This window comes from Cololabis saira, chromosome 4 (assembly GCF_033807715.1).
Source record: "Cololabis saira isolate AMF1-May2022 chromosome 4, fColSai1.1, whole genome shotgun sequence".
Taxonomy (NCBI): domain Eukaryota; kingdom Metazoa; phylum Chordata; class Actinopteri; order Beloniformes; family Belonidae; genus Cololabis; species Cololabis saira.
The window spans coordinates 35,601,685-35,628,108 of NC_084590.1; the positions used below are offsets into that span (position 1 = coordinate 35,601,685).

The window sequence follows — 26,424 nt, forward strand, 5'->3', positions numbered from 1 at the left end:
CCTTGTTCACAAATATGTTTATTTTTACAGTTGAATATCTCAAAAGGAAAAGAACAAAAAACTGCAAGTGTTGTGAAAGGCAAGTATCAACAGCATCATCTAAGGGTACAGTGCATTTCCCATTAGGTCTGCACTCCTGCATCATGTACTTATGTTTACAAGTACATAAGAAATGGAGCCAAAAGAAAAATAAACAGGAAGAATAAATGTCCTTATCAGGGATGTGCAGGTCCAGGCCAAGCATTTTGAGAGTGCATCAGAGGGTGAAAAGAATGTGTGGTTTTTTTTAAAGTGCTGGTCGCCTGCTTTAAGCAGCCACCGCCCCCACAAGACCAGAGTAGATGCACAAAAATAAGTCTGGCTAAAGACATGCACAAAGATGATTTCATTCATGGCTTACTGGCACATTTGCTCAAATAACAAAAAAGTTCAGGAGAAAACTTTACAATTAGGACACCGAAAAAAAAAAAAACAGAAGAAAATCAGTCACTTTAATGGATCTCTCACACACACACACAGGAATAACTAAATTATAAATGCTTTATTAGCAATAAGAGTAATATAAAGAGCGGTCTGCTGACTGTACAAGAACTAAAGATCACTAAACACAAGGTTGTTACTGGACGGCCAGTTTCCTTATGTTCACGATGAGCCTTTTACTGTAGTCTTTGTGGTCGACGGGCTTCACGTCCATCACGGTAGCCTTAATCCTGGATTCATCCTATCAGACAAAGAATGAGAAAATCCATGCCTGTCATGAATTGATATCTTTCACCGTGCAGCTATAATTAGAGAAACACAGTTCCCCCGTTTCCTACTGGTGGGAAAATTAACACACACGCACAACAACAAATGGTCATTGAGGTTCATATTACCCCCATGCTGCTGGACTAAAAGGATATGCAAATGGTGAACAAATAAAACGCAAGATTGTATTAGTCACTATTATGAAACGGTCGTGTATAATTTATTGGCAACAGTAGAAAGATGCAAGCATCTTCCATCCTGCCGTATTAGGATATGGTATTCAAGTTGTGCTGGCATCTCGCTTTTACAGCCATCGCCACCTCTACAGCTGTCAAGGTGTGGGCAGGTCATTTCTCTGGTGGCCATTCATCCCCGCATTTAAGCAGATGCTACACACAATTTGTCCCCATTAATTCTGTGCTGCAGAAGTGGGTGAAATGTAGACCACCTTCCTCTGGATTTGTCTACACAGTTAAATGTAACTAGTGTATGCATACACACACATATGTATGTATGTATGTATGTATGTACACACACACACATTATTTTTTTTTTATATATATATATATATATATATATATATATATATATATACACACACAGAGGTGGACAGAGTACTCGACCCCAGTACTTGAGTAAGAGTACAAATACTACTGGTCAAAATTTACTCCGTTACAAGTAAAAGTAGCTCAGTCAAAATATTACTCGAGTAAGAGTAGAAAAGTACTTGCTTTTAAAAGGTACTTAAGTATCCAAAAGTAAATGCTTTTAAATTTACTTTAAGTAAAAGAAAGAGTAAGAGTAAGAGTAAATTTCTTATTTTCCACATCAGTAAATTACTATATTTTTTCTAAATTAATTTAAGGATCTTTTAACTCTTGTTTCTTCAAATTCGATGTTGAGTTGTTGAAAGCAGAGAGGTAGTTCTGCTTCGGCAGACACAATAAACATTTGAAAATAAATGTCTGTGGTTTGTCTGTGCCCTCGTTTTTTACTCGGTCGAACTCAAACATTGAGTTAAGATACGGCAAAGGATTTTGTGAAAGTCCCTGCTCCGAGTCCGGCTCATTATCAGACTCAGACGACTCAGCGGATTGTCTTTCTTCTCCTGACGCAGGCGTAGCCATTGTTGCGGCTCTGTCTTGAGAAACGCAGGCTACTTTGGCGGTCTCGTTTTGAGGAGGCTTGACGTATTTCCGCTTTACGTACATCCCAGTGGAGAGCGTGCACTGTGATAGGTCTCCTCCTTTGACAAAAACAGCTTGTGTCCAATAGGATTTTAGGGAAGAAGAAAAAAGAGCAGACCTGAAAGTAACGAGTACTTTTCAGCCTTCCTAGAAATTTACTCGAGTAAAAGTAAAAATATTTGTCTTGGAAATGTATTCAAGTAAGAGTAATAAGTACCAAAGAAATCTAATACTCAAGTAAAGTACAAATCCTCTGGATATGTACTTAAGTACAGTACTCAAGTAAATTTACTCCGTTACTGTCCACCACTGTACACACACACACACACACACACACACACACACACACACACACACACACACACACACACACACACACACACACACACACACACACACACACACACACACACACACACACACACACACACACACACACACACACACACACACACACACACACACACACACACACACGTGTGTATTTGTATGCATGTGTATATATTATAAGAAAACTGAGAACAATTTGTCATTTGATCGAATAACTTTAAGCTGTTTGAAAGCTAGATACCTTTGCGCTGAAGTTGTATTATAAACAAGGAAGAGAAATCTTAGATGTCTATGATGGAATATAGTGGTAAACAAAAGTGACATCTCTGTCCCTGCAAGAGCTGATGAATCATAAAATGATCTCCAGTTTAAGCAAGCCGTATCAATCAGCCTGTAAAGGTGCACATCAGTCTGCTAAAAACAAAACTATTCCACCGCCTGGCCAAGGTATATGCATTCATATTCAATACTACATCTTATAGAACACAGACAACATCTCTGCACTCAGTCAAACTGAGAATTAATGTTTACAAACCTAGGGGGTTTTGGATGTAAAACCAAACAAATTATGAAGCAGGGTTTGTGATTGTGCGCTTTCCTACATCCAGGAAATGCAACGACTGCGATGTTGACTGCTCGGTGGGATAATACGATCAATCCTGATATGGAGGTAATGTTATTACCAGTAATAACTAGAGGAAGAGATCCTCTATGTTATATGGCGAGGAATGAGGGTATAAGCCGTATGCAGTTATGGAAATGAACATTTCTTTAACTGTAAGCAGTTGAGGAAAAAAAAAAAACACTATTGTTCTAAAAGTGAGAAAGTGGGCAAAAGAGCTGGGTTTGGGGGATTTTTTTTTCTTTTCAAGTTGGCACTAAAAACAACTATTTCTTCCACTGTCCTCAAGTTTAATGTAAATGACGGAAAGCATTTACGATAATCTATTACTTACTATAAATTTCTGACAATCAATCTTCTTACAAGGTACTAACTGATTTCAACAAATTCTGAATTGCACCAGAGTATGTTTTGTATAAACTTGATATCCAGATTTAAATGTGCTCATGTGTGTTTTAACAATTCACTGGCACTACAACCAAAGATTACAACAAAAGTCTTAATGAGATCAATGTAATTCCGTCAAAGTTTAAACCGCATGCAGCCTAAACAGCACTGTACACATGACGACGTGCAAATGTACGGTACAATGGCAGACTTGTAGTGTTGGGAGAGAGGGAAAACTGCAGGGGTCTGCAGGTGTCTATGCTGAGGGAATATGAGGCCAATATATGCTTGTAGCGGAGCCACTGGCAGTTAAGATGCTGAGCTGACTGTGACAGACACAGTGGCCTCTTCTGTGTGCTGAAGGCGGATGCTGCCGCTGGCTCGGCTCCAGACTTCCTGCTCAGAGTCCCAATCCCAATCAATTCTTTTATGCATTCCCACAAAACAAACCTCTATCTGTGTGGCCTACAGGAAAGAGTGACCGCAGCCAAGCTGTGTGTGCATCCTTCACTGAACAACTGAAAATTAGCAGTATCTTAGGAAAAAGTTGTTTTTTTTTTAGGTGGCTTTTTTTTTTTTTTTTTTTTTAAGTGGGGCTGACAGTGAAAATGAAAGGCAGGTCATTTTGTTACTGTGTGAAAACATTTAAAGCAGATAACAAGGATTGAATATAAAAAGAACTCAATAAATGTTTGAGATTTGAAGCAAGCTCATCCCATCCTCATCTCTTCCTCTTGTTCCCTCAAACAAGTGCAGTGACAGGCCTCTCTCTGTACATTTGTATCAGGGCATTTTGCCACTTATTACATTACTATTCCCACTTTACTTACATTATACGTTTCCAGCTTCACTCGGTTGCGGAAGACAAAAGTGTTGAAGTTGGCTTGCTGGAAAATCTCATCAAACGCAGTCTCATTCTGTATTCAAACACAAAAATCAGGTTTTTTTTCTTTAAATCGAACGCTTGTTTAGAAAAAAAACTTCTTCAAAATCAAATATCTGACAGCTGGATTCTAAAAACAACTGCTGTGATTTATTTAGTATGCCTGGAAGGGGAGAAAAAAAAAAAAAACAGGATGTGTCTCAGAAATACATATGCGAACACATCTGGCAAAAACAAAGCTTGAAGTTTAGCTCCCGTCTTGCTCGTTTCCTGAGGCAACTACTATATTCTGGAGAGAGGATCTCACCGAGTCCTTGAGCTGCCCCAGGTAAGCTGCATTCTGACCCAGGATGGCCTCCGCACTCTCCTGGAAGCAAGTCACCCACTGATTGTCCTGATAATCTGCAATGTTGGCCTGGCGAATGACATGAAACAGGGGAAATAAAGTCAACGGCACATTGAAAGAAAATGTGAATGCATCAATAGTGTCGATGAGTCTCCTCTTTAGTGTTGTGAATCTTAGTTTTTTGTTTATTTTAAATCTTTGTACAGCTGAGGAATGGCTTTATGTATGATACACTTTTCCTCAACTGCCCTGTATGAGGAGCGGGAACAAAACCCAACACAGCTATAACCAGGCATAAAGACGATCTAAAATGTGTCCACAGTACAAAGTGTCACAGTCAAACGGGCCTTGATCAAGTCTGAATTCAGCTGCAAAGAGCACTTTGAGGTCAAGTGGTCAGACGATAAAAAACCCATGGGAGTAGTGGTTCAGTTTGAGAACACAAAAAGATGTCTAAGAGACAGAAAAATCTTTTAGAAATAGAGTACAGAAAGGACTGGGGGGTTGAGAATATAAAACAGCTAAAGATAAAATGTCAGAGGCATTAGGAAAACCAATGCTGAGCCACTTACGGAGAGAATGAGGCGGTGCTTGAAGTTGGGAAACTCTTTATCACACTTCTCACAGCGGTACATGCCATTATGCTGGTCAACCACTTTTTTGTTGCAGTCTTGGCTTGGACAGGCCTGGTAAAGGCAATTCTCTTTGCGCAGATATACGATGGTACCTATGCAGGTGTAGTAGTCCGCCTAAAAAGGGAGAGATAGGCAAAAATGATATAATCTGAAGTTTATCACATTCTCAGTCAAATTTACATTTTATTTACACTCAGTCCTCTTGCTCTCATGTCATTTGCGTTGCCTGTTAAACATGTCAACAAAACTGTACGTTGACCAAACTGTATAAAGGTCTTATTCAGATAAAAAAAATTTAAGGACAAACAATGACCACAAATCCATATTTAAACAGAAATAGATGAACCCTGAAGTTTTAAATGTGCTGCAGTGAAAACAATAAAGCATTTAGATGTATAACGACTAAGTGGCATTATATTTGTTTTATAAATAATGGATCTTTGTTGCTCCAAACATCAGGCTGATAACGTCGCAAACATTTTTCAAACCCTTGCAGATCTGGAAAACAATAAATAGGCTTATATGTAAAATATACAAAAAAAAAAAAAAAAAGACTATCGTGACTGCTCAGGGTGTGGCCCTACCATATTTGAGTCATAATATTTTTTTCAAATGCCCTTAAAATGTCCACTTATTTGCTCAACAATAGCTTGAACACAATTAAAAATAAAAAAACAAACAGAATACACATCACTAAAGGACAATCCCAAATCTTCCACGTCCCTTCACATGCTGCATGTTGCAGATAAGTGAAATGCTTCAGGACACAATTAGCTTTCATTGTAGGAAAGCTGACAGTCCTGGTCCATTTCAATAAACAAAAAAGCTCCTTAAACACCTACGGGGGGGGGAGTCAGGCATCAACTTCTGCAGCCTTTTTATGAGGTTCAACCAACCAAGTAGTGTCATCTAATTAGTGTGTGACTGACCGGCGTAAAGCGGACGAGCGCATTTTTGTTACATCTGTCAGACGGCTCACACAAATGTGTCAAGCCTACAAGAGAAAGGTGACCAGTCATCGTCTGAGAGGGCACGGCAGCAACGTGGACACTCAAACTAGTGACACAAAGACTTAATTGGAAAAGCTTTCGGCTGGTGCGGTCTTAAGGAAGCTCGAGGCCCATGCTGTCTCTGATGGGGATGCGTCATTGTTTGAGGACAGCCTCGGCTAAGCCCCCTTTATCAGTACTGCTCCTCATCACATGACATGCTGAGGAGCAGCAAAGGCTTCCATATCACATGGATAAAACTTTCAGAATTTAACCTGAAACGGGCCAACGGTCAGGATTTGTAGACTGGAATTTAAGGGGATAAAGGAAAGAAAAGCTGCACCGTCTCCCAACAGATTACAGAATAGCTAAAGTACACTGAACGAAAACAGAGCGAGACAATAAGAAATGTTTTGTCTGCCACTGGAAGTCATGCAGCTTGGGGCACAAGGCAGAATTATTAGGGCGCAAGAAATGACAGGATCACTTGCAGCCCCAGGCAAATGAGAAGTACAGCACTGAAAAGAAAATATGAAATTTCACATTAAAAAATAAGTCAGTTTTTACCAAACTGTTGCTTAAACAAAACTCCTACTCCTGTAGAATCAATGCATTTATTTACATGATGTAGTACACTAAAGCAGTTGAGACATTCCCCACCTAGAGTATGTGAGAAAAGGTTCTTGTGCTCATCGTAACTGCTTTCATCTGCTAATTTCCCACGTCTTGATGGAATATTTTTATCACACTGTGATGATTACTAGTGTGCAGTGCATGTTAAATGATGTTAAATTACACTAGTTAAGATCTCGGCACAGGTCATATTGTCAGCTCTAGACAATTTCTACACTTCTGTGAGCACCATTTACTTCAAGAGTGTGAATGGAAAAATGGTGGGAAATTAAAGAAAATGTATTACTTTACTTATGTGAGGGCAGTCATTTCATTACAAGGGGCAAAGAATAGGGCCAATGTAATCTTCATAATCAATACCCAAGATAAATGTGACTTTCACTGAGAACATACAGCAAAACTGAAGGAACAGCAGCGATGCAGAGGGATTAATGAGCAGTGGTATTACAAAGGAATGTTAGTGGGGTCACATTTAAAGGACGCATACCTGGTGGTGCAGTGGTTTTAGGAGGTTTTGATTATAAAGATTCATCACACTGACATTAAGCTAAAAACGTTTCTATAGCAAAGCTGGGGTTAGGGAGGTGTGGGAGCTGCAGTGAAGAACGCTTTATTGACCTGCAGCATGTGCCTTTGGTCTACAAGAACAAATGCTGCATGACTACAGGACCTTTCATATCTGTTTAGGATTCAAAGGTGGTCCTTCAACATGTCCTTGAATTTCCTCTTCCAAAGATTCATCCTTGAATAATAACAGATCTGACTTTACCATATTGTTAATGTTCAAGTGTGTCAGGACAAAGCTGTGCATGTGTGTACCTTGTCTCCGTGTCCCAGATGCTCATTTTTAACATCAGCCAGAGTCTTCCAGTTGGTGTTTCCTCCCCCGCTGCCCCCTTTCAACTCTGTCAGAGACTGTCCGTCCATAGCGTGGCCTTCCTTGTCGTACCTGCGTAAAATAAAATCAATACCAGTCACCGTTGATTTGATTCCTGGTACAGTAAAGGAATTGCAGTTTAAGAATTCTTTGGAAAATTGTTAAAGATCTTAAAAAGCACCCTTTGCTGCATTGTTTTTCCCAAACCAGAGCAAACCGTCCTGAAGTCTAAAGATTTTTTTTTCTTTTTTTTTTAATAAACACACAAACCTAAGACAAAGAGGAAAAAGACACTTAAATCTGATGTTTAACTAGCTAAAATGTTAATTAGCTAATCAGTTCTGATGTTGGTCTATACACCTCTGAGTGGTCCAGGACTAAGATAAATCAGTGACTTCCTGACCCAGAATGAATCCTCCAGACCCCCAGGTCATTTTAAACCATTTTTGATCAGTTCCCAGTCAGAACCAGACATCTAGAAGCTGCATTCGGCTTCCATGCTCTACATTTCTGGAACAAACTCCCAGAAAGCCTCAGATCAGCTGAAACATTCAGTGTATCCAGTCCAGGGTGGAGACTCACCAATCTCAGCTGCATTTGAATAAAGCTCTAAATCTGCAGTTCCAAAACTTAGAAAAATAGAATCGGTATTTAAAATATTACTTATTCCTTTTTTTGCTTAAATTTTAAAATCATGCTTTTTATGTATGTTTTCATGTCTTTGTAAAGCACTTTGAATCACCTTGTTGTTGAACTGTGCTATAGAAATAAACTTGCCTTGCCACTTCATTTTTATCGTGTGAAAGTGATCCTCCAATAATTTTTTCCCATATTTTTAAAATATCATCCAATTCAAAATGAATACCATAGAAAAGCAACAAGCGTTTACAAGTTTCCAACAAAATAAAAGGATGAAAAAAGAAATTCATAATTTTACACTACATTCTATTTTAAGTCCAGAACCTTCAGTTCATTCGATGTGTGATGCTTCTTCACTTTCTTCCCGTGTACAAGGCCAAATACAGTGTGGACCAATGTCAACAAACATTTCCTTTTAAAAGTCCAGCGTGAAGAAAGTAGTGACATCTAGTGGAATAAACCGAGAAGTGCAACCAACTGAAACAACTCTCAACACAACCTCCTCTTCACAAAAACGCCAAAGACTGAAAAAAAAACTGTTTGATCCAAGTTATTCAAAACAATATTCCTGGCACTGCTTTTCCACTAACTGATTGCTGCAAATTTCACAGTCAATATTCAAGATAATTGAATATAGATAGTTGAATATAGATAATTATTTAAAAATCTCCCTTGAAACTGGCATAATAGACCATTTTAAGGACTGCAGCATGATCCATTTTAACAATCCGAACCAAAGCAGGTACAGAGAATATTTGGATTTAGAGGAATATAAATATTTTCTGTAAAGAAATTCAGCGCATGTTTGTCAAAGCAAAGAGGGCTCATCTAAGAGTAGGGTAGGTTAAGAGGCATGTGAAATAGAACAAAAACAGAGGGACAGATGAGCTGGCCAGGGTGAGCAATGTTACGGTGATATCAGAAAGCCATTTTCATCCGTGATCTCAGTGATATGAGATAGAAAATGGGAGGGAGAAAAGAGAGATCAAGGCAGGAAGAAAACAAAGACAGGGTGAGAGTTATTGTAGTTACTGATGAAAAATAAAACGGTTTGAAATGGTCAGATCAACAGAGCTTACTGATGTTGCACGAGGCAGAATGGCACGCAGTAGGGAAGTTAGGTTGTAAATGTGGGGAGAGGATGCCTGGTTCCTAGAGGCAAGACTAATTGAAAATATCCCTCATTTACCATTCAGACTATGGCCAGAGCAACACACAGGCATGCTGCTTTTACACTTCTGACAAGTGTGAGCAATTCTTTCCAGTGACACCGATTCCCTCACTACTGTACCTACACATTTCCTTTAATTGCCCCTGTACCTAGTCAAAAGCTTTGATAAAATCTCAAACAACATGGACATGCCAAGTACCGTCACAACTCAAGATCTCAGCAGACAGATGCAAGAAAAGAGGAACAATTAGTAATATAGCTGCAATGACTTGAAAAATCTAATTTTTCACATGGCAACACATTTGATTTGACATACCAAAAAAGTCAAAATGCTCAACATGACAATATTATGTGTGAACCTCAAGTTTTTTTTTTGTTTTCTTTTGTTTTTTTTTTAAATCCTAGACACCAAGGTGCAAAGAGTTGATACAAATTGTGGAAAAATACTGATCGTGACAAAGAGATAAAATAAAAAAAGAGGATGAAATAGTTTAGCAGAAAAAGTGACAGTGAACAAGAGTAGGCACGTTCCAGCTTAGAGCAGAGGAGATTCAGTGAAACAAATGAGTTGCGGACTGAAGGTCTGCAGACACATGCACGTTCATGCCAAAAACAAATGTCAAATGTCAGTTCGCCAACAAAGTTGGACAGTACAGGAGCAGACACATGTAGATGGAAGAGGCATGAAGGGATGAGGGCAACAGTCTCAGTGAGCAGCTCCGGGCTAAGACTCTCATGCCTGAGCTGACTGGCAAACACTGCAAATATGGTTACTCCATGTGGCATTAACATGTTAGCAGCTTCATCCATAGTAAGTGACAAGTCGTCAAATATATGACTTGCTGCAACTAGCCATAATTATAGATTAAAAACACATACAAATGAAATTGACACCAAACATCAACAGAAGACCTCTGGGAAAGTGTTCTATGGTATCAGACACCCAGATGTTTGCAACAGTTCCAAGTCTCATCAATTGTAGACTAAAACATTGACCTGATTGCAGATGTCCAGTTCAAATGAGCATAAACACACAGCTGCAGAAGATAGTTGGCTTTCCCAGTCCAGCTTTACATGGGGCTGTGACAAAGTGAGCATGTTTTTAAAAACAAATAATTCTTCACCATAACCAGATGGTGGTTTAATTCATGCATTAAGTTTGTTAGTAATTTAAGCCAGCTCATAATTCTGTTATTAAGCCAGTAATCATTTAATTACAGAACTGTGAAACATGTTGTCAAAACAGCAACAAAAAATAAAATAATGCAATGAGAAGAGGTAGTGTTGACTGGACCGCCAGAAAGCTTATTACTGCTCTACTCTGTGCCACGTCGATGCAAGAGGAAGCAATCCAGTCATGATAATGAAGACAGAGAAAATGTCAGCTTGAACTAAATAAGATAATGGTGAATGTCTGGGGTTGACTGCATCAAGGACTGAGGATAAACCTGACGAGGTGTGATCGAAAGAAGCGACTGCCCTGTCTGCCAGCATGGAGAAACACAGCTTTGCCATCGCTAAATGTGCTGTTGCCACCTAATGGTCAACTGCATTTGCACAGTCTGATTAACATGTAGATCTTTGTAAAATAATCACAAAGAGGGGCAACTGACCTATCGTGTATTGATGTGTGTCTAAGATAGATACAGCACAGAATTCTTATTAAAAGGAAATTAAAGCTATTTTGCTCCTATAAAGGATAATTAGCAAGTCATTAAAGAGCAACTGCTCAGCTTTTAATATAAGCACACTATCAAGTGCTGCACATACTCTGCATGAGTTTGAGCCCACCAAGGATAGACTATTCATTTAAGAATAACCCCAAAGTCTGCACCAAAACACAATCAAGTTGACATGCCATCGCAGTATTCGGGCACTGATGTCGTAGTAGCCTTCGTTGTAAAGTTGAAGGACGAATACTTTGCAATTCAGTGTTTAATTCTAAAAACGTATATGCAAAGACCAAGCATTACTATAACTGATTAGCTCCCTTGTTCTGTTTTCAGAATTGAAACTGATTATTTAAAAAGAAATAAAAAAGGACAAGTAACCATCTTGAGATCCAAATTTAAGACCAACACACACAGACACACACCATGTATTTAACAGCTAGCAGTCCACATGTTGAAAAGTGATTAACTGGATATGCCTGTTGTGAGGTAGTCTCAAAACAAGAACAAATACGTCAAGGAACACACTCTCCATCTTTTTTCCACAGCTGTGCTACAGCTCTCCAGCATGCTACATAATGATTTTGTCTAGGCTGCAGTTCCCAAACAGATTGATTTGGATTAAGAGTAATGAGTCAGGTTTGGCCTTCTTCCATTTGTGAATGTAAACTGTTCATTAATGGATGTCTGTAAGCTTGCTGGACCAGAGTCCTGCTACCAATATCTTCATGGAAGAGCAACACCTGTTTTGCAGTAAGGTAAACCACAAAAATTGATTCAACTCATTAAATCCAACTGATTAAATGAAACATGTTGTGGTGAACAAACAGTGATTAAACCCAAGAGAACACAAGGACGGCACAAAATCTCTACAAACCAAGAATCTCAGGTAAATAAAAACATACAGTGAACTAGGGCTGGGCGATATGGACCAAAAGTCATATCTCGATATTTTCTAGCTAAATGGCGATACTCGATATATATCCCGATATTTTTTCTGTGCCTTAATTGGGGTTTCCCCCAAAGCATTATAGCATAGCATCTCTGTTAGCTTCATTTTTTTCTGAGGCAAACCCTTAAAAAAACAGTCAGTTTTAATAGAAAGCCTCGTGCCAAATGTCACACAGGTTCCTTTATTAACAGAGGTCTGCACAATATCAAAATGTATAGAACAAATGAAATAATAATAAACTGTCTGCATATATAGAATAAAAATACTTCTTGAATAAAATAAAACAAATATCCCTTTCCTGCATAACAATTACAATGTAGAGTAGACAGTAACAGGCAGACTTTTCCACTGAGGTTGACAGTTGTACAAATAACAAAACATTTGTGCAAATCTCAAATAAATCATTCAAGTCAATTTGTCACAAAATAAGCTATATAAAAAAAAAATAAAAATGTAAAAAATCGATATAAACGATATTGTCTCGTACCATATCGTGTTTGAAAATATATCGATATATATTAAAATCTCGATATATCGCCCAGCCCTACAGTGAACTTAAGAATTTTCCATCTCTGAGCAAGTGTATAATAATCTCACAACAATCAGTATGAGGTTTTAAGAGATTCAAGTTCATTTAGATGGTGAAAATGTAACTTCTCTATGACCCTCAGTCTGGGTAGATGTTAGCCACAATCACCAACTGACTTTATTCCATGATTGCACAAACACTGTGACCATCCTCTGATGCAGGTAAGACATCCACTATACGCAAGTACTTCACACACCACCACTTCATAAATAAATGAAATGAATAATAGATATCCATCTGTAACAGCAGCTTATAGTTCTGTTATTGTGGTAGATTCAATAAAAATGTTTTAAATTAGAATAAATTATCATCAGGCTGCACATATCTAATCAGAACTGTTGTCTTTCATCCACTGCTGCAGAGAAGACTCAAAACTGTGACGGACGTTCAATGAAGCTGATTGGAACTCCACTTACAACTCTGACATTTGCGTTCATGTCATCGGGGATCAGACTGAGCCTGCTTACGAAGGATCTATAAAGAGGACTGATCAGTCAGTGTGTGACGGTGGTGTAAACCACCGAGCCAAAGCACAAACACACACAGACATACACAAGAGAAAGTAAACAATACTAACGACGCAATCACACAAAGATGAGTTTGGATTTGATTTCATTTGGAAAGGCTATTAGGGTAAAAACCGCATTTCCTCAGATTAACTGTGATTTCCATTTATATTTAATGCTTCATTGATGCACCCCCACACTGTAGATAATAGGGGAAAGCTAATCTTAATAATTAAAATCAAAGCATGCATCCTCGCAACTTGGGGAAATGGAAACCTGCCATTTATATCCTATGAGTTCTTCGATTTCAACAGTACTAACTGCTCACAATGAGAATGACGTCCTCTTGGGTGAAAGGAAAGAAAGAAAGACTCCTGGCATTAAGTGTATGCCTTGTTTGCTACATACGGTCTGTTTACAATTGGAAGAATATGAGTAATATTTAAGCAGTGTACCATGAATGGATGCCAGGCTCACTTACCAGCCTCTGAGTTTATATGCCTCAGGGATATCCGGGTTGATCATCACGGTGCTGCTGAAGGATGCCGACAGCGACCGGCCTCCGAAGTCTGACAGCTTGGCACCCTTAATGGCAAGAATAGGCTGTCCAGAGCCATCAAACTTTTCTGCCTGCAATATGCAAAGAAACACTTGGATGTTCTTTCAGCAAAGCACTTTTTTCTAATTTGCTTATCAATACTGACCACACAGTACATATGACTATTATGTATATCATTTTTTTTTTTATAAAAAGGAGGGGAGAAAGATCTAAAAGCCCTCGTACAGGTGGCAGCTATCCCTCCAAACGCTGTTTGGCCTCGCCACTGTTGTACATAAACCAAACATCTCATGCATTTCATTTCATCCCACCAGAAATGCATCTGTCAAACAAATACAAAGGGAACACTGTTTCTTGTCAGGAGGGGAAGAATTGTAGTGCGGGAGTTTTTTCATGCTTTCACATGCAGGATATTTGAAAGACGGTAAAAGGACTGTGTGCTCCACAACTCCAGGATTCAACCTGGAGGCAGCAGAAGAAGCCAAGAGCTAGCAATCAGCTTAAACAATGAATAAATACGCCGGTGTCGGACATACTTTGGTCAACAAATGGATTCCCTTGCATTTTTATAGTGGGATCGTGAGAGAAGTCCCAACAAATGGCCTAAATGAGATAATTTACCACCGTAATGATCAGTCTGATGGAAGTCTCGCAAGAATACCGACTCTAATTTGTCACATGTATCACTCTTCTGTATGAAAGACACTCTTGTCATTCAGTTTGCACCTTGAATGTGTGATCTGGGTTTAGTTGATTTTAGTCACTTAAAGTAATAAATCAAGTAAAAATAACATAATCACTTTAAGCAATGTACGGCTCATATTAAGTCTACGCCCACTGAAAAGCACCAGACACATCGCCTCTCCTCCACTACGAATTTCAGGGACTATCTGAAGTCTGGGTTTACCTCCTCTCCCCACAGCGTGACAGAAACCAACTTCCCAGACATGTCCATCAGACTTAGTGTCCTCTTAGAAACTTCACGGTTGGTCTTGGTGGTGAGGCGGGTCAGCTCGTCCACACTCTTGCACACACCAATCACATCTGTAATGAAAAACAAATCAGTGTCACGCATCGCCGATGACAATTCATTAATCCGTCCACGGCCAAAATGATTCTGTTTACAGTCTTATTACAGACACACGGCCTGCATCACACGCTGGACATAATGTTCTCCATAAGACAAATTGTTAGGTTCTTCAATTATGTTAAGCTTCCTAAAAATGATCTTTTGTTGGACTGGATTAACACTATATAAATACAACTGGAAATAAAACTGAAACCCCTCATGCTCTGAATCTCAACTCCCTACAAACAGAGAGGGTTTCCTACAGAATCAGAACAGGAGTGAAGTGGAAAAGTTAAGTTTTTGCTTATTATGATAATTTCATACAGAGTTACAAACTCTAGGCAGACAAATTACAATTTGCAAAACATGAATTACAAATATCTCATCTGAGCACACGAATCACATATTACATGCATGAATTGAATCCAATATGAGCACGTTATAACCGCAAGTGTGGGTTTACAGATGGCTCTTTTTTCTTTTTTTTTTCCCCCTCACTGACCGGAGATGAGCTCTGTAGCAGAGCTGTTGCAATCACTTCTGAATCACATTTAAACCCCTCTGCACTGAAAGGATGCTGTAAATGAATTCTCTGCAGTAACCAATCTAGAAATAGACACTGGGAAGTTGTACGTGTCTGTTGAACGGTTTTGACCAACTTGTGCCAAAGAGGAGAACAATAAACTGTTGTGAAAACATCTTGATGGTCTTAAGTTCATCATCAACTTCTTACCAACAACGGCATCTTTCTCTCTGCTCTCCAAGTCACCAATGGAGACAAAGTCACATTGCATCATGGGAACGTCACTGCTGTCGTCACAGGGGATGATGGAGGACTCTCCGTTGAGCGTCATCTCATAGTCATTCTTCAATGATGTGTACTGCTTGTTGGCGATCTTTAAGGAGCCCTTGGAGATGTAGTAGACCTGGCTCGAACAGATGGATGAACTGCATGTTAATCAGAAATCTGGGGAGCTTTTCACCTGACTGAATAGTGCAAACAAGATGGAAGTTCAGACAGCATGGGGGTATGGGGGGGGGATCAACAAAGGCTGGCAGATGATCATAAGCTGCTTATTGTATGGGTTTGGTGCAGCCAGATGACTCACTCAAAGTCTCTGTGGTTTTACCTCACAAAGTCCTGGCAGCGGTTGACAGAGCAGCGTGCTGCCAAATCTGTCTTAAACAACATGGTGAAAGGCCGCTTTGGCAGATAATTAGGACATACTGAATCATTATCTGGAGGAAAATCTCACCTTGCCAACCTCAATGAGAGTGAAGAACTTGTCAACTTCCTGGTTGAAACCAGTCACTCTGATTTCTCCCTGTAATAGAGGTTCATAATTGGATAATATGAAAAGCAGGGTCAGAGAAAGTGCAAGATTTCAAACGCAAAATTATCTTGGGGTGAATTTCAGAGCAAGAGATAAAAAGGAAAAGTATGACAAAATACGCACACTCTCATCTACGATCTCCATGGAGAAGAGTTTGCCATCACCCCGGGAGTTGCTCCACGTGCGAATGGAACTCTTGTTGGTGATTCGTGCACGGATTGTCCACCTATTAGACAAACGCAAGTTAGCCTTCTGCATTTCAATTAAAAATTACTAATCAGGTTCTTAAAAGGGAAAATATGTTCCAAGATAAAGAGAGTATTTGTGGACAAATTGTTGATATGTTGGAAGTGTAGCAGAATGGGAAGCATGGTTGAACTTTCCAGAGATCCCCATGAATGCGCTGGGGTGATAAAACTACATTGCTTTTGTCAAAAGGTGGGGAATTTTCCACTTTTCAGGTCGAGCATCAGCTAAGCATATTGCAGCTATAAAGCTTGAGCTTTCCAATGAAATCTTACATTAGGACACACAAGAAGAATGTACTATTTCAGGGTATGGAGCTAAATTGTGTAGTAACCAAGAGGAAATTGGTAGTTCATTGTTGTTATGGCATGATGAAGGCGTGTCAGTAACACCCAGCGCCCAGGATGCAAGGCAACTGTTCGTAACATGTAAATCCCAACTGATTTGTCTTCACAAGTCCTACAAGTTTGTCTTTTATATGAGACAAGAGATCTCGTATTCTGCACAACAAAAAAAAACAAATAAATTAAAGTAAAAAAAAATATATACTGCAGGGCATTTCGATGATGTGGTCCCTCGAAGAAGGATGAAAGTAAAAACTGCCAGATTGCAGCTATTGCATGTCCTTTCACCGAGTCTTGCAAATGTATAGCCAATAATGGGGGAGATTCCCTTTCACATTTACAGCAACATAATATCATTCAGCCAAAATAAGCAGTGGTGCAGAATATGGAAATGGAAAAATGCTGCTAAATGGACTGACTTCCAGCACCCTCGCTCCACTCACTCTCCAATCTGTAAAAAGTTAGACGCACGGGCTGCCATTGCATCATCTCTCCACTGCATATTGTATGTGCAGACAAGTTAAATTTGCATGGATTAAAGGGCCTCATGCATCATCAGGGCTGGACACCCAGGGATACATCCACATAGAAAGCAGACCGTGTTTTGGTTACTTCATGTAAGCAGCATACTCCTCACCGACTGGCAGGAGACTATTTTCGCCTGACATGGGTATGTTCTGCACCACGACTGAAAGAGACTAAACCTGTTATTGTTGGAATCACTGGATTGGTGTCACGATATACGTAATGCAAGTAAAGATTGATGAGGTTGTCGATAAGTCATCTCCTATTGCTGGAGCAACAGATGAGGTCTAAGAGCTGCATCTTCAGCAACAAAACAAATCTTTAGCTGGGATTTGTAAATCAGGGCTTGTCATACTTTTTGTGAAAAACAATTTTTCCTAGGAAAATCTGTGTAAGATTACTTTTCATCTGAAATAAGGTGGTGCTTGTGTTACAGCAGATTAAGAAAAACATTTTAACAAATGGACTTAAAACATACTTAATAGAATAGGTCAAAATAAAGGAGCACAAATTGTGCATGAGAACACTTTAGCAAGGCCTACTGTTGGTGCCGTGGAGATTAGAGAAAAGGGAATCAACAAAAGAAAGAGGAACAAACTAGCAATATTATGGCATTTTTGCACCAGTACATACTCGGCTCACCTCCACTCGTTTTGACGCTTTCCCACTAGGGGTCTAACGTGCCGAGTAGATACTTTTCTGTAACTACTCTGCCGAGGTTCTAAGCTGCTGAGTCGGCTGTATCTGACATCATCACACTACAGGTCACCGATTGGTCGGGGGGTTGGAAGTCAGACATCAGAGTCAGGAGGAGGAAATCAGCGAAAGAGCGACTTCTTGTTCATTTTATTCAACAGGCAATGGCAGCGCAAAAATATGTTTCGTGATCCAACTGTGAGGCGCAGATGTTCATAAACCTTGTGGCTGAGGAGAGAATTAAAAAGGAATCCAGACGGGCGATAAGGAACGATAAGATCTACCAGGAGGTTTGATTCATAGCTGCTCGCGGCTACCAACGGACATTTCAGCAGCGCTGAGACTAGGCTGAACGATTTTTGAAAATAATCTAATTGCGATTTTTTTCCTCAATATTGCGATTTCATATGCGATTATTATTTCAAGATCCTGTTGTCATATATTTTTCAACTACACAAGCAATAAATCAGTCCGTTTTATAATAAACAATGTCATATTTACAGTATTTAAAGGGGACCTATTATGAAAAACACGTTTTTTCTTGTTTTAACATGTATAAAGTGGTCTCCCCTCACCCTGCCAGCACAGGGGAGATAAAATACCATGAATTTCTGCAAGGTCTCTGACCCCCGCCGGACAGAGTCCCCCAGTGTCACGTGGTTTTTTTTTTGAGCCGATTAGAATCTGCTCCCGTCGTTACGTAACGACAGGAGCAGATTTCCATAGGTTCAGCCTCCGCTGCTGAAACCACGCCCACAACCAGCTCTCTACACAGGCTCGAGCGGCGCTTCCTTCAGCCAGTCGGACGCGGCGCCGCGGCGGAGCGGATCCGGGTTAAATCATCCAGGTTCCCGGGTGGTTTGGGAGCTGGGCCCTCGGGGGTCTGTCCCAGGCTGGACCAGCTTCACCCTCTGAGATTTGCAGGCAAATCTGTCGGTTTGATCACCGGTAACGGACGATGCGCCGCGGATGCGCTCCGGAGCGGATCTGTGCGCCCGCCTTGGGGTTGCGGCGCCCGTCGCGCAGCATCCGCCGGGCAGATCCGGCTGAAATTCCGCTGGTCGGTCCCCGGGAGTCCCTGCTACCAGTCCAGGCCGGTTCCTGCGGTCCCGGCCGGTCGGAACCGGTCAGATTCCCCCGTTAAAGCCGCGGTGATGCGCACTGCTCCAGCAGCGCTGCTCCCGGGCGCCTGGCGTGGCTCCGGGGCCAGCGTTCAGCATCCGCCGGGTAGATCCGGCTTAAATAGTGCATAAATGTTATTTATATACAACTCATATTTTATTTTTTTAACAATAAAGTTTCCATTTGTGAAAATTCAGTGTTGTGATAATTTACAGGCTCGGGCTGCTCTGGCGGAGCAGGTTTATGCTCCTCCCCTGCTACACGTCATTCAGGGAGCCAATCAGCACAGAGCCTCATTATCATACCCCCCCCTTCCCTAAAAATGAGGCGCAGAAAAAGAGGTTAGAAGCGGTAAAACTAGTGACAGGGCCCACAGGCTGGATTTATGATTTATGTAGAAAAAACAAGCTTTAGATTGTTTTTAAGACATTCAAGGCCTGTTTAAAATATACATTAAATGCCATAATAGGTCACCTTTAAAGCACAGATTACAACAATAAAGAAAACAAATCTGTGGCTTTACCTCTTTAACATGTCTACACACGTCTGTACACACGAGTGTTATGGGTCGTTCTCTGAACCCAATCCCACGACACCAAACCAGGTTAAACTTTAGCCAAAACGAGGCGTAGTTTAATAGAAAAACACAAAAAAAAAAAAACACTCCCACAGGGAACTCAAAACTTCTTCACAAATAACTAAAAAAAAAAAATCACAGGGAGCCCCGCTCTTTAAGCTCTCCTCCTGATGAGCTGCAGGTGTGGCTCACAGCGCGACTTAGGCTGATTTATGGTTCCGCGTTACATCGACGCAGAGCCTACGGCGTAAGCTCTGCGTCGATGTAACGCGGAACCATAAATCAGGCTTCACAGTCCGCCGGCACGCGCCCGGCTCTTCGCCGCGCGCAGCTCCTCGCTCATATATTTAATACATTTATAAAGCCCCGACCGGCCGAGCCCTAACACTGAGGCCATGGTAGATTTAGGTTACGCGGCAGTGTTGACTTTTTTTCCCTGCCGGCTCTGCTCTTCCCGCTCTGCCCAGTCGCAGTCACGTGACCAGATCACGTGACTGGTCAAATCGCAGCCTTTGCTGTTAGAAAATCTTGTTTTATCACATTGCGATATTATCGCAAATGCAATTAATCGTTCAGCCCTAGCCGAGACAAACTAAAAAAAGATTAAAGCGTTGCTGCTTGAAGCTTCTCTCACTCTAGTTTTTTAACTTGATATCGAACACAAGTCACAGACCCAGCAGCACATCTATCATCTCCTCCATGTTCTACATCTTTAGTGTTGTTGTCTTCTTCGTTTAGATCACACATTCAAATACGTCACAGCAGCTTCGCTCCAACCGCCAACTTCTGCTCCAGGTGCTGAATTGTTATGGAAAAAAAACTTGGCCAAGTTGAGTCGAGCTGAGCTGAATAGAGCCGAGTAGGGACTAGTCATTTGACCTTTGTAAACATTATTCTGATTATGTTGACGTTCCATTTATTTGTCAGAGAGCATTGCCTGTTTAATGATCCAAATCAACATCATGTTCCTCAACACAAGTGCAACGATGAAGCTGAAATCTTAATAACCTCCACATCCATTAAAACATGCAGCAGTACATTTGATTCTGATTCGCTCAAAATGCAGCTCTTTTTACCTGCAGTCTCCCTGCTGGGCACTGACTCAGCTAGAGGATGGAGTAAAGCAGCGGTGGGTGTCACCAGATGCCACGAAAAGGACACTATTCATTAAAGTGTGTACATGTTTTTTTTCTTAGATAGCTCAATTTAATTAATACTTAACATAAACAGTTTAAGCTTATCAAAAAATTGTCCTAAATTCAGAGACTCCCCCAAATTGAAATCTAAGAACCTGTAATTTATGTCATAAGTAAAATCCTCCCATATGTGAAGCCAATGTGCAGTGTTTTCTCTTTTTCAGTATTTCCTGATGCCTAAAAAAAAAAAACGAGAAAAAAAAACAAAACATACTCACTTAGACTGATAAGGGTTGAGGCTGGCAATGGGCACAACTTTGGAGCTGCCCCCCGGAGTATTGGGCAGAGCAGATGGAGCTTTCTTCCCAATGTTGAAACCTCTGCTCACTGATAGAGGAACATAGAGAGAGATCTATGAAGTGCACTGATGAAGAGGAACCAAAAGAGGCTTCTGCATTATTCATCAGACACAAATGACCAAAATCCAATTTCTTTGCATTGCAACTGCTTGATCGCTGTAATTATCACAACACGAAGGAAGATGCATCAAAGAAAAGCCTTTCGACTTAAAGTAAATTTGCCACTTCTGATTTCAGTCTTGCCAGCAGGAGAGTGTCAAACAGGAGAGAAAAATGTTATTAAACCCAGTTACTGTAAATGTGCGATTCAGCATTTTGGTGAGAAATATGATTCACATTTTACAAAAATCAGGGCAAAGTGCAAAATGCCATAACAAACTGAAGCTGCTCTTCCCCTGCAGAGCAGTGCTGCCTGAATTTGAGATTTTCCGTTTGAACAAGCACTGCACATTTGATTTGTGTGCGTCTCACGCGGAGGATTAGAGTTCAAAGTGTCCACTTAAGTCCTCCCACTTTTCCAACTACTGCACTTCTGGTAATTAAGCCCCAAGATCAAGAAGCACACACACAGAAATGAACAATGACTGTGCTGATGAGGAGGGAGGTTGCCACAACCTGAGTTCCCACATGGCAGATTAGAGGGCTGAATACCTGCCATGACGCACGCAAGAAGACAGCAAAACTATTCTGACGGCTAGATTTCACGCCTCTCCCGCTCCAGTTTATTTACAATACTATAATCTTCTGCTCATCTTCGAAAGGAACACCCAACATTTAAAAACAGGGGGGAAAAAAACAAATCGATTTCCTTAATGAGCTGATCTAAACTAGTTCCCTTATCTATTCAATATGCCCAAAGATCATTGTAAAGACCGTCATAAAAATCAGGCCTGCATCGACCCGGCTCAGAGATGTCTATGATGCCTCAGACTGACAGGAAGGCCGATGGCTGGTGAGAATTCAGACCATCAGTAACACTGCAGGGTAAAAAACAAACCAAAACACTCAAAAGGTTTGTGGAAGCTAAAAATTAAAAGATCTCTTAGTAAATCTGTCAAAATTGTAAATCTGTGGTTCACCCAAATTACCACCAGTAAAAGACAAATGCTGCCATCTTGTGGTCATTTATTAATTACATTTGAAATATTTTGCCACCCAACATGTGTGCTCTTACCTCCAACCGTGTTTGATACGGTAAAGGCTTGTACTCACCTTCATTTCTATTTTGAGTTTGCAGTGGAGGTCTGATTTCAGGGGCTGGAGCTGATTGTGGGCCTTTACTTTGACCTGCAAGGAAAACTTCACATCATTCCTGGACTGCAGCAAAACTACGGACCATTATGTGCAGTTTATTCATCTTTAAATGTCAGCCCCACTTCATACACAGTCTGTGAGCAGTGCTCTACTACCATCATTGTCTATTCAAAGTCTTACCCTCGGTGAACGGAGTAGGGTCTCCTATTCTATTTCCAACTTCATCAGCAGACTTGATGACTTCAATTTCCAAAATGATTACGACTCGTCTGAATAAGAACACAACTTTATTGTACATTTTATATTTATTCAAGTTTAGCTTTCCAAAATGATCACAATACTGTATATTTCTTATAAATTACTCCAAAAACGTTCATACCTTCCATCCTTCAGCACATTAGTCACATGCCTCTTGAGAACACAGATGCAGTTTTGGGCCAAGACGTTTTCTTCAGCCATGCAGTTCAGCTGGGTGGAGAGCATGAAGGCTGAAAACATGTAGAAAAGGGAAAAATAACAGTCAGATGTGCAGAAAAGGGTCTTTCAGCTTAAGAGCTCTAATATTTTGTTCATATTTATGTACGAGACTTAAATTTTGGCCAAATAATTTTTTTTTTTTTTATAAAAATTGAAATTGTTTCTGTGCTTCTTATATATCAGAGTTGTTTCTATTTTACAAACCTTCTCAGAACCTTCTAGTCTTCCTGTGCCCAGACTGCAACCTCGTACAATTCAACCACCAAACTAAGCACAACTTACTGCCAACTGACAAAAAAAAAGTTGCAGTTCTCGGCCTTTGCTCTCAAAACAAATGTTTACCATCTAATAATGTATCCAAAATTGCTTTAATACTGGAAAACACCTTTAATTTAATGACAGATGTTCAGAAAAACTAAGATTACGTGACAAAAAGGGATGGTTTACCATCTGCTATATCAAATTAATAATAGAGGGAATGCAAATGACGTCCCAGATGGGACTTCACAGCGGGTTACGCCCACTGAGTGGCAGAAAGACTGAGCAGCAGCGTAGACTTTCAGTTTGAGCAACTTGAAAACATCTATAATGGGAAAGAGCTGTTGTGCGATCGACTGTATTCATAGATTTAGCAAGAAATCGGAGTTATCGTTTTACAGACTGACGAAAAATAACCTTAAGAGAGACAAATGGATCGCTGCAATTCGCAGAAACAACTGGATTCCAGGCACCGAAACGTGGATTAGCAGTTCCCATTTTGTATCAGGCAATGTTGGATTTTTGGGTATCTAATGTTAAACGATCAAATCATAAAGTTCGGTGTCCTCGTCACTGTAATTTCACCAACAAGACTTTTGTATGCCTTCAAGCTTTGCTTCGTGTATTTCCCCGGCGTAGAAATTAAGTACATATAAATATCAGGAAACTGGATTGGTGGCCAAATATTAATGTCCATGGACCACTGGTTCTTCGGGTAACTTCACGGGTCACTGTCAAGTCCAACTGCCTTTAATTTAAGCCGATAATCGGCTGTTATCCCGTCTTTTCCAGTTTTGCCTACTAGTTGCAGCCATTTTTGCTGATGTTTTGCCACTCAGTGTGAGTGAGGGGGCGTGGTCCATTGGGGAAGTGACATCAATGCATACCCTCTATTGCTTATAATCATTAATGCAATCAAACATTTGCCTCTCCTGCTTACCATATACTTTCTACATGAGATCTGGACTTGTTCTGGTGAAATATTCATTTAAACATTTTATAGGAGAAAAATAAATACATTTGTTAATAAAAATAAAAGTTTTCAGTTTATAACTAATGCAATTCTATTTCTAAATCATTGGAATTAATATATATATATATATAAATAAATAAATAAATAAATAGATAGAGATTTGGCCAGGGTGGACAAGGCCATCATATGATACAGGAAACATTTAATAAAACACTTACAGGACAATGTATGCCGTCCATCACTCATCATCACCCGAAATCGAGCAAGTCCACTCCCTCCATCAATCTTGCGAATGTTCTAAAAGGTGATGTAAATGTGAAAGTGTTCAATACTCATTCAAAACAAAAACAAAAAATCTGTTTTTCAAAATGTCTCCTGCTTGTTAGATTCGATACACCACCCTGTAAACACATTTGTTATTGCATGTAAACATTTGATGACAAGGCAGTGCTTTGTTCCCTTGAAGGTGATGAGAAGCATTCAGTTTGCTCACAACCCTCAATGAACTACATGCCTTTTAAAAATGTAAAGATGCCATGATAAGTACTTTTTTTTTTTTTAAATATCTTTGCAACTTTTACACCAATAATATCTTATCATATCATAATTAATATCATTGTTTAACTGTTGTTAGCACAAATCTGAGCAAGTCACGTGACTGTTGATAAACTGTGTGGGGAGACAAGATGGAGGAGGCCTGAACAAAAGGGATAATGGCCTTAATATTTCACCCAAAGGTAAAAGGGAAACTAACCAAGTATATGAAATGATGCTACAGCAACTAAATACGTGATATAAACTCTAGTAATGTCAGTTTTCCATCGTCACTCACCACCAACTGAAGCACTGCCTCGTTTCCACCGGAACCACTGGCCAGAGCCTGTAAACGGAAAGGCTGATTTATGGTTCCGCGTCACACCAACGCAGAGCCTACGCCGTACCCTACGGCGTAGGCTCTGCGTCGATTTAACGCGGAACCATAATTTAGGCATAACAATATAGTTTTTAAACATAAACACAACAATTTAAAACATCCCTGTAAAAGTAAACACGATTGTTTAAGATATTCGCTGTTTCAAACGTTTCTTTTGAAAAGGTAAAAACGCATTTTTTTCATGCAACCATCAATTTCGACTATGACAAACTCCATTATCAATTATAATGCGACAGAAGCTTTAACAATTTCTACAACCACATCATGATAAAGGTTGGGGTTTTAGTCGTTCAGTTAAAGGAGATTACGACATTATTTTTTCAAAAATCAATCTAACTAGTTACTCTAGCTTACTTAATACAAAAGGAAGTTTTAACTGTTTTCTTTTTTGTCTTAACATGTATTTTTACAGGTAAATTGATAAAAGTAAGCTCACCTCGATCGCGCCTTCTGTAAGTTTCGTCATGGCTGCAAAACAATAGCGATTTAACTACAAAATACAGAACTTTAGCGACAAGATAGCTGGAGAGGCAACAGTGTTAAACCTTCAGACTGTCAAGCGAGTTGTGTTTGTGGCGCCAAAGGCTTTAGGCAAGGCGCGAGTCCAGTCAAACTGGTGGCTGGTTTCCGTTTCCGCCCGCTGATCTTAGTGCAGTTTTCCATCTGTAGCTAGCACGAGTCTGCTCGACTCATGCGCACAGTAAACTGACCGGAGATCAGTGAACGTCCCGTTGCGCCAAATGCTGCTGACGTCATTTAAAGATGCGTTTAATGACACGGGAATAAAGATGCACTCCTGTATTGTAGTTTATAATTGTAATGTTTTATATAATATAATAATAATATATTTTTGTATGCTACCTCTCCGAAACATGTCACAGTTATAACCCTTTACAAATAATTATATTTGTTCAAATGACCCAGAATGTGGCACCCTTGCCCGCATTCTTTCTAGGCACCAGGCGGGACAATGAGCAAATCATCAAGTTTTTTTTTTTTTTTTTTTTTTTGTAATAGGTTACTGATAAAGAGGGGGAAATTGAGAGATAGGAGATTCAGTTACTTAATAATGGTGCAAATAAAAAGCAATTTGTTATGATATCTGCGCGGCTATGCAATAATAATAATAATAATAATAATAATAACCACAATCATATGCTGTACCAATGCACCTTTCAATAACCATGTCTACCTCATACTGCTGCACCTTTCACTTAAAAAAAAAATTGTATACATGTTAATAAGAGCTGCCATTTGTCTATCTACTGTACAGTGAGCAAAAATAACCGAGTCAAATGCCCTGTCTTGTTGACCTGACTTGGCCAAATAAACATGATTCTGATTTTGATTCTGATGACGTTCTTACTGCTGTTTGCTTCATTAACAAAACTATTCCGA

At 39.9% G+C, this 26,424-nt stretch overlaps 1 protein-coding gene across 1 annotated transcript; it reads right to left on the bottom strand.

The window, feature by feature from the left end:
- Positions 1–25,595, bottom strand: rpa1 (replication protein A1). Its single transcript, XM_061719598.1, has 17 exons — positions 25,463–25,595; positions 24,925–24,972; positions 24,311–24,389; positions 22,764–22,872; positions 22,565–22,653; positions 22,343–22,417; positions 21,050–21,158; positions 16,249–16,351; positions 16,048–16,116; positions 15,525–15,717; positions 14,630–14,766; positions 13,645–13,793; positions 7,579–7,708; positions 5,075–5,251; positions 4,464–4,571; positions 4,104–4,190; positions 1–721 (listed from the first exon to the last, which is right to left on the bottom strand). Exons 1-17 carry the CDS (start codon positions 25,490–25,492, stop codon positions 617–619), a joined length of 1,797 nt encoding a protein of 598 aa, XP_061575582.1. The 5' UTR covers positions 25,493–25,595; the 3' UTR covers positions 1–616.
- Positions 25,596–26,424: the final 829 nt, after the last annotated feature.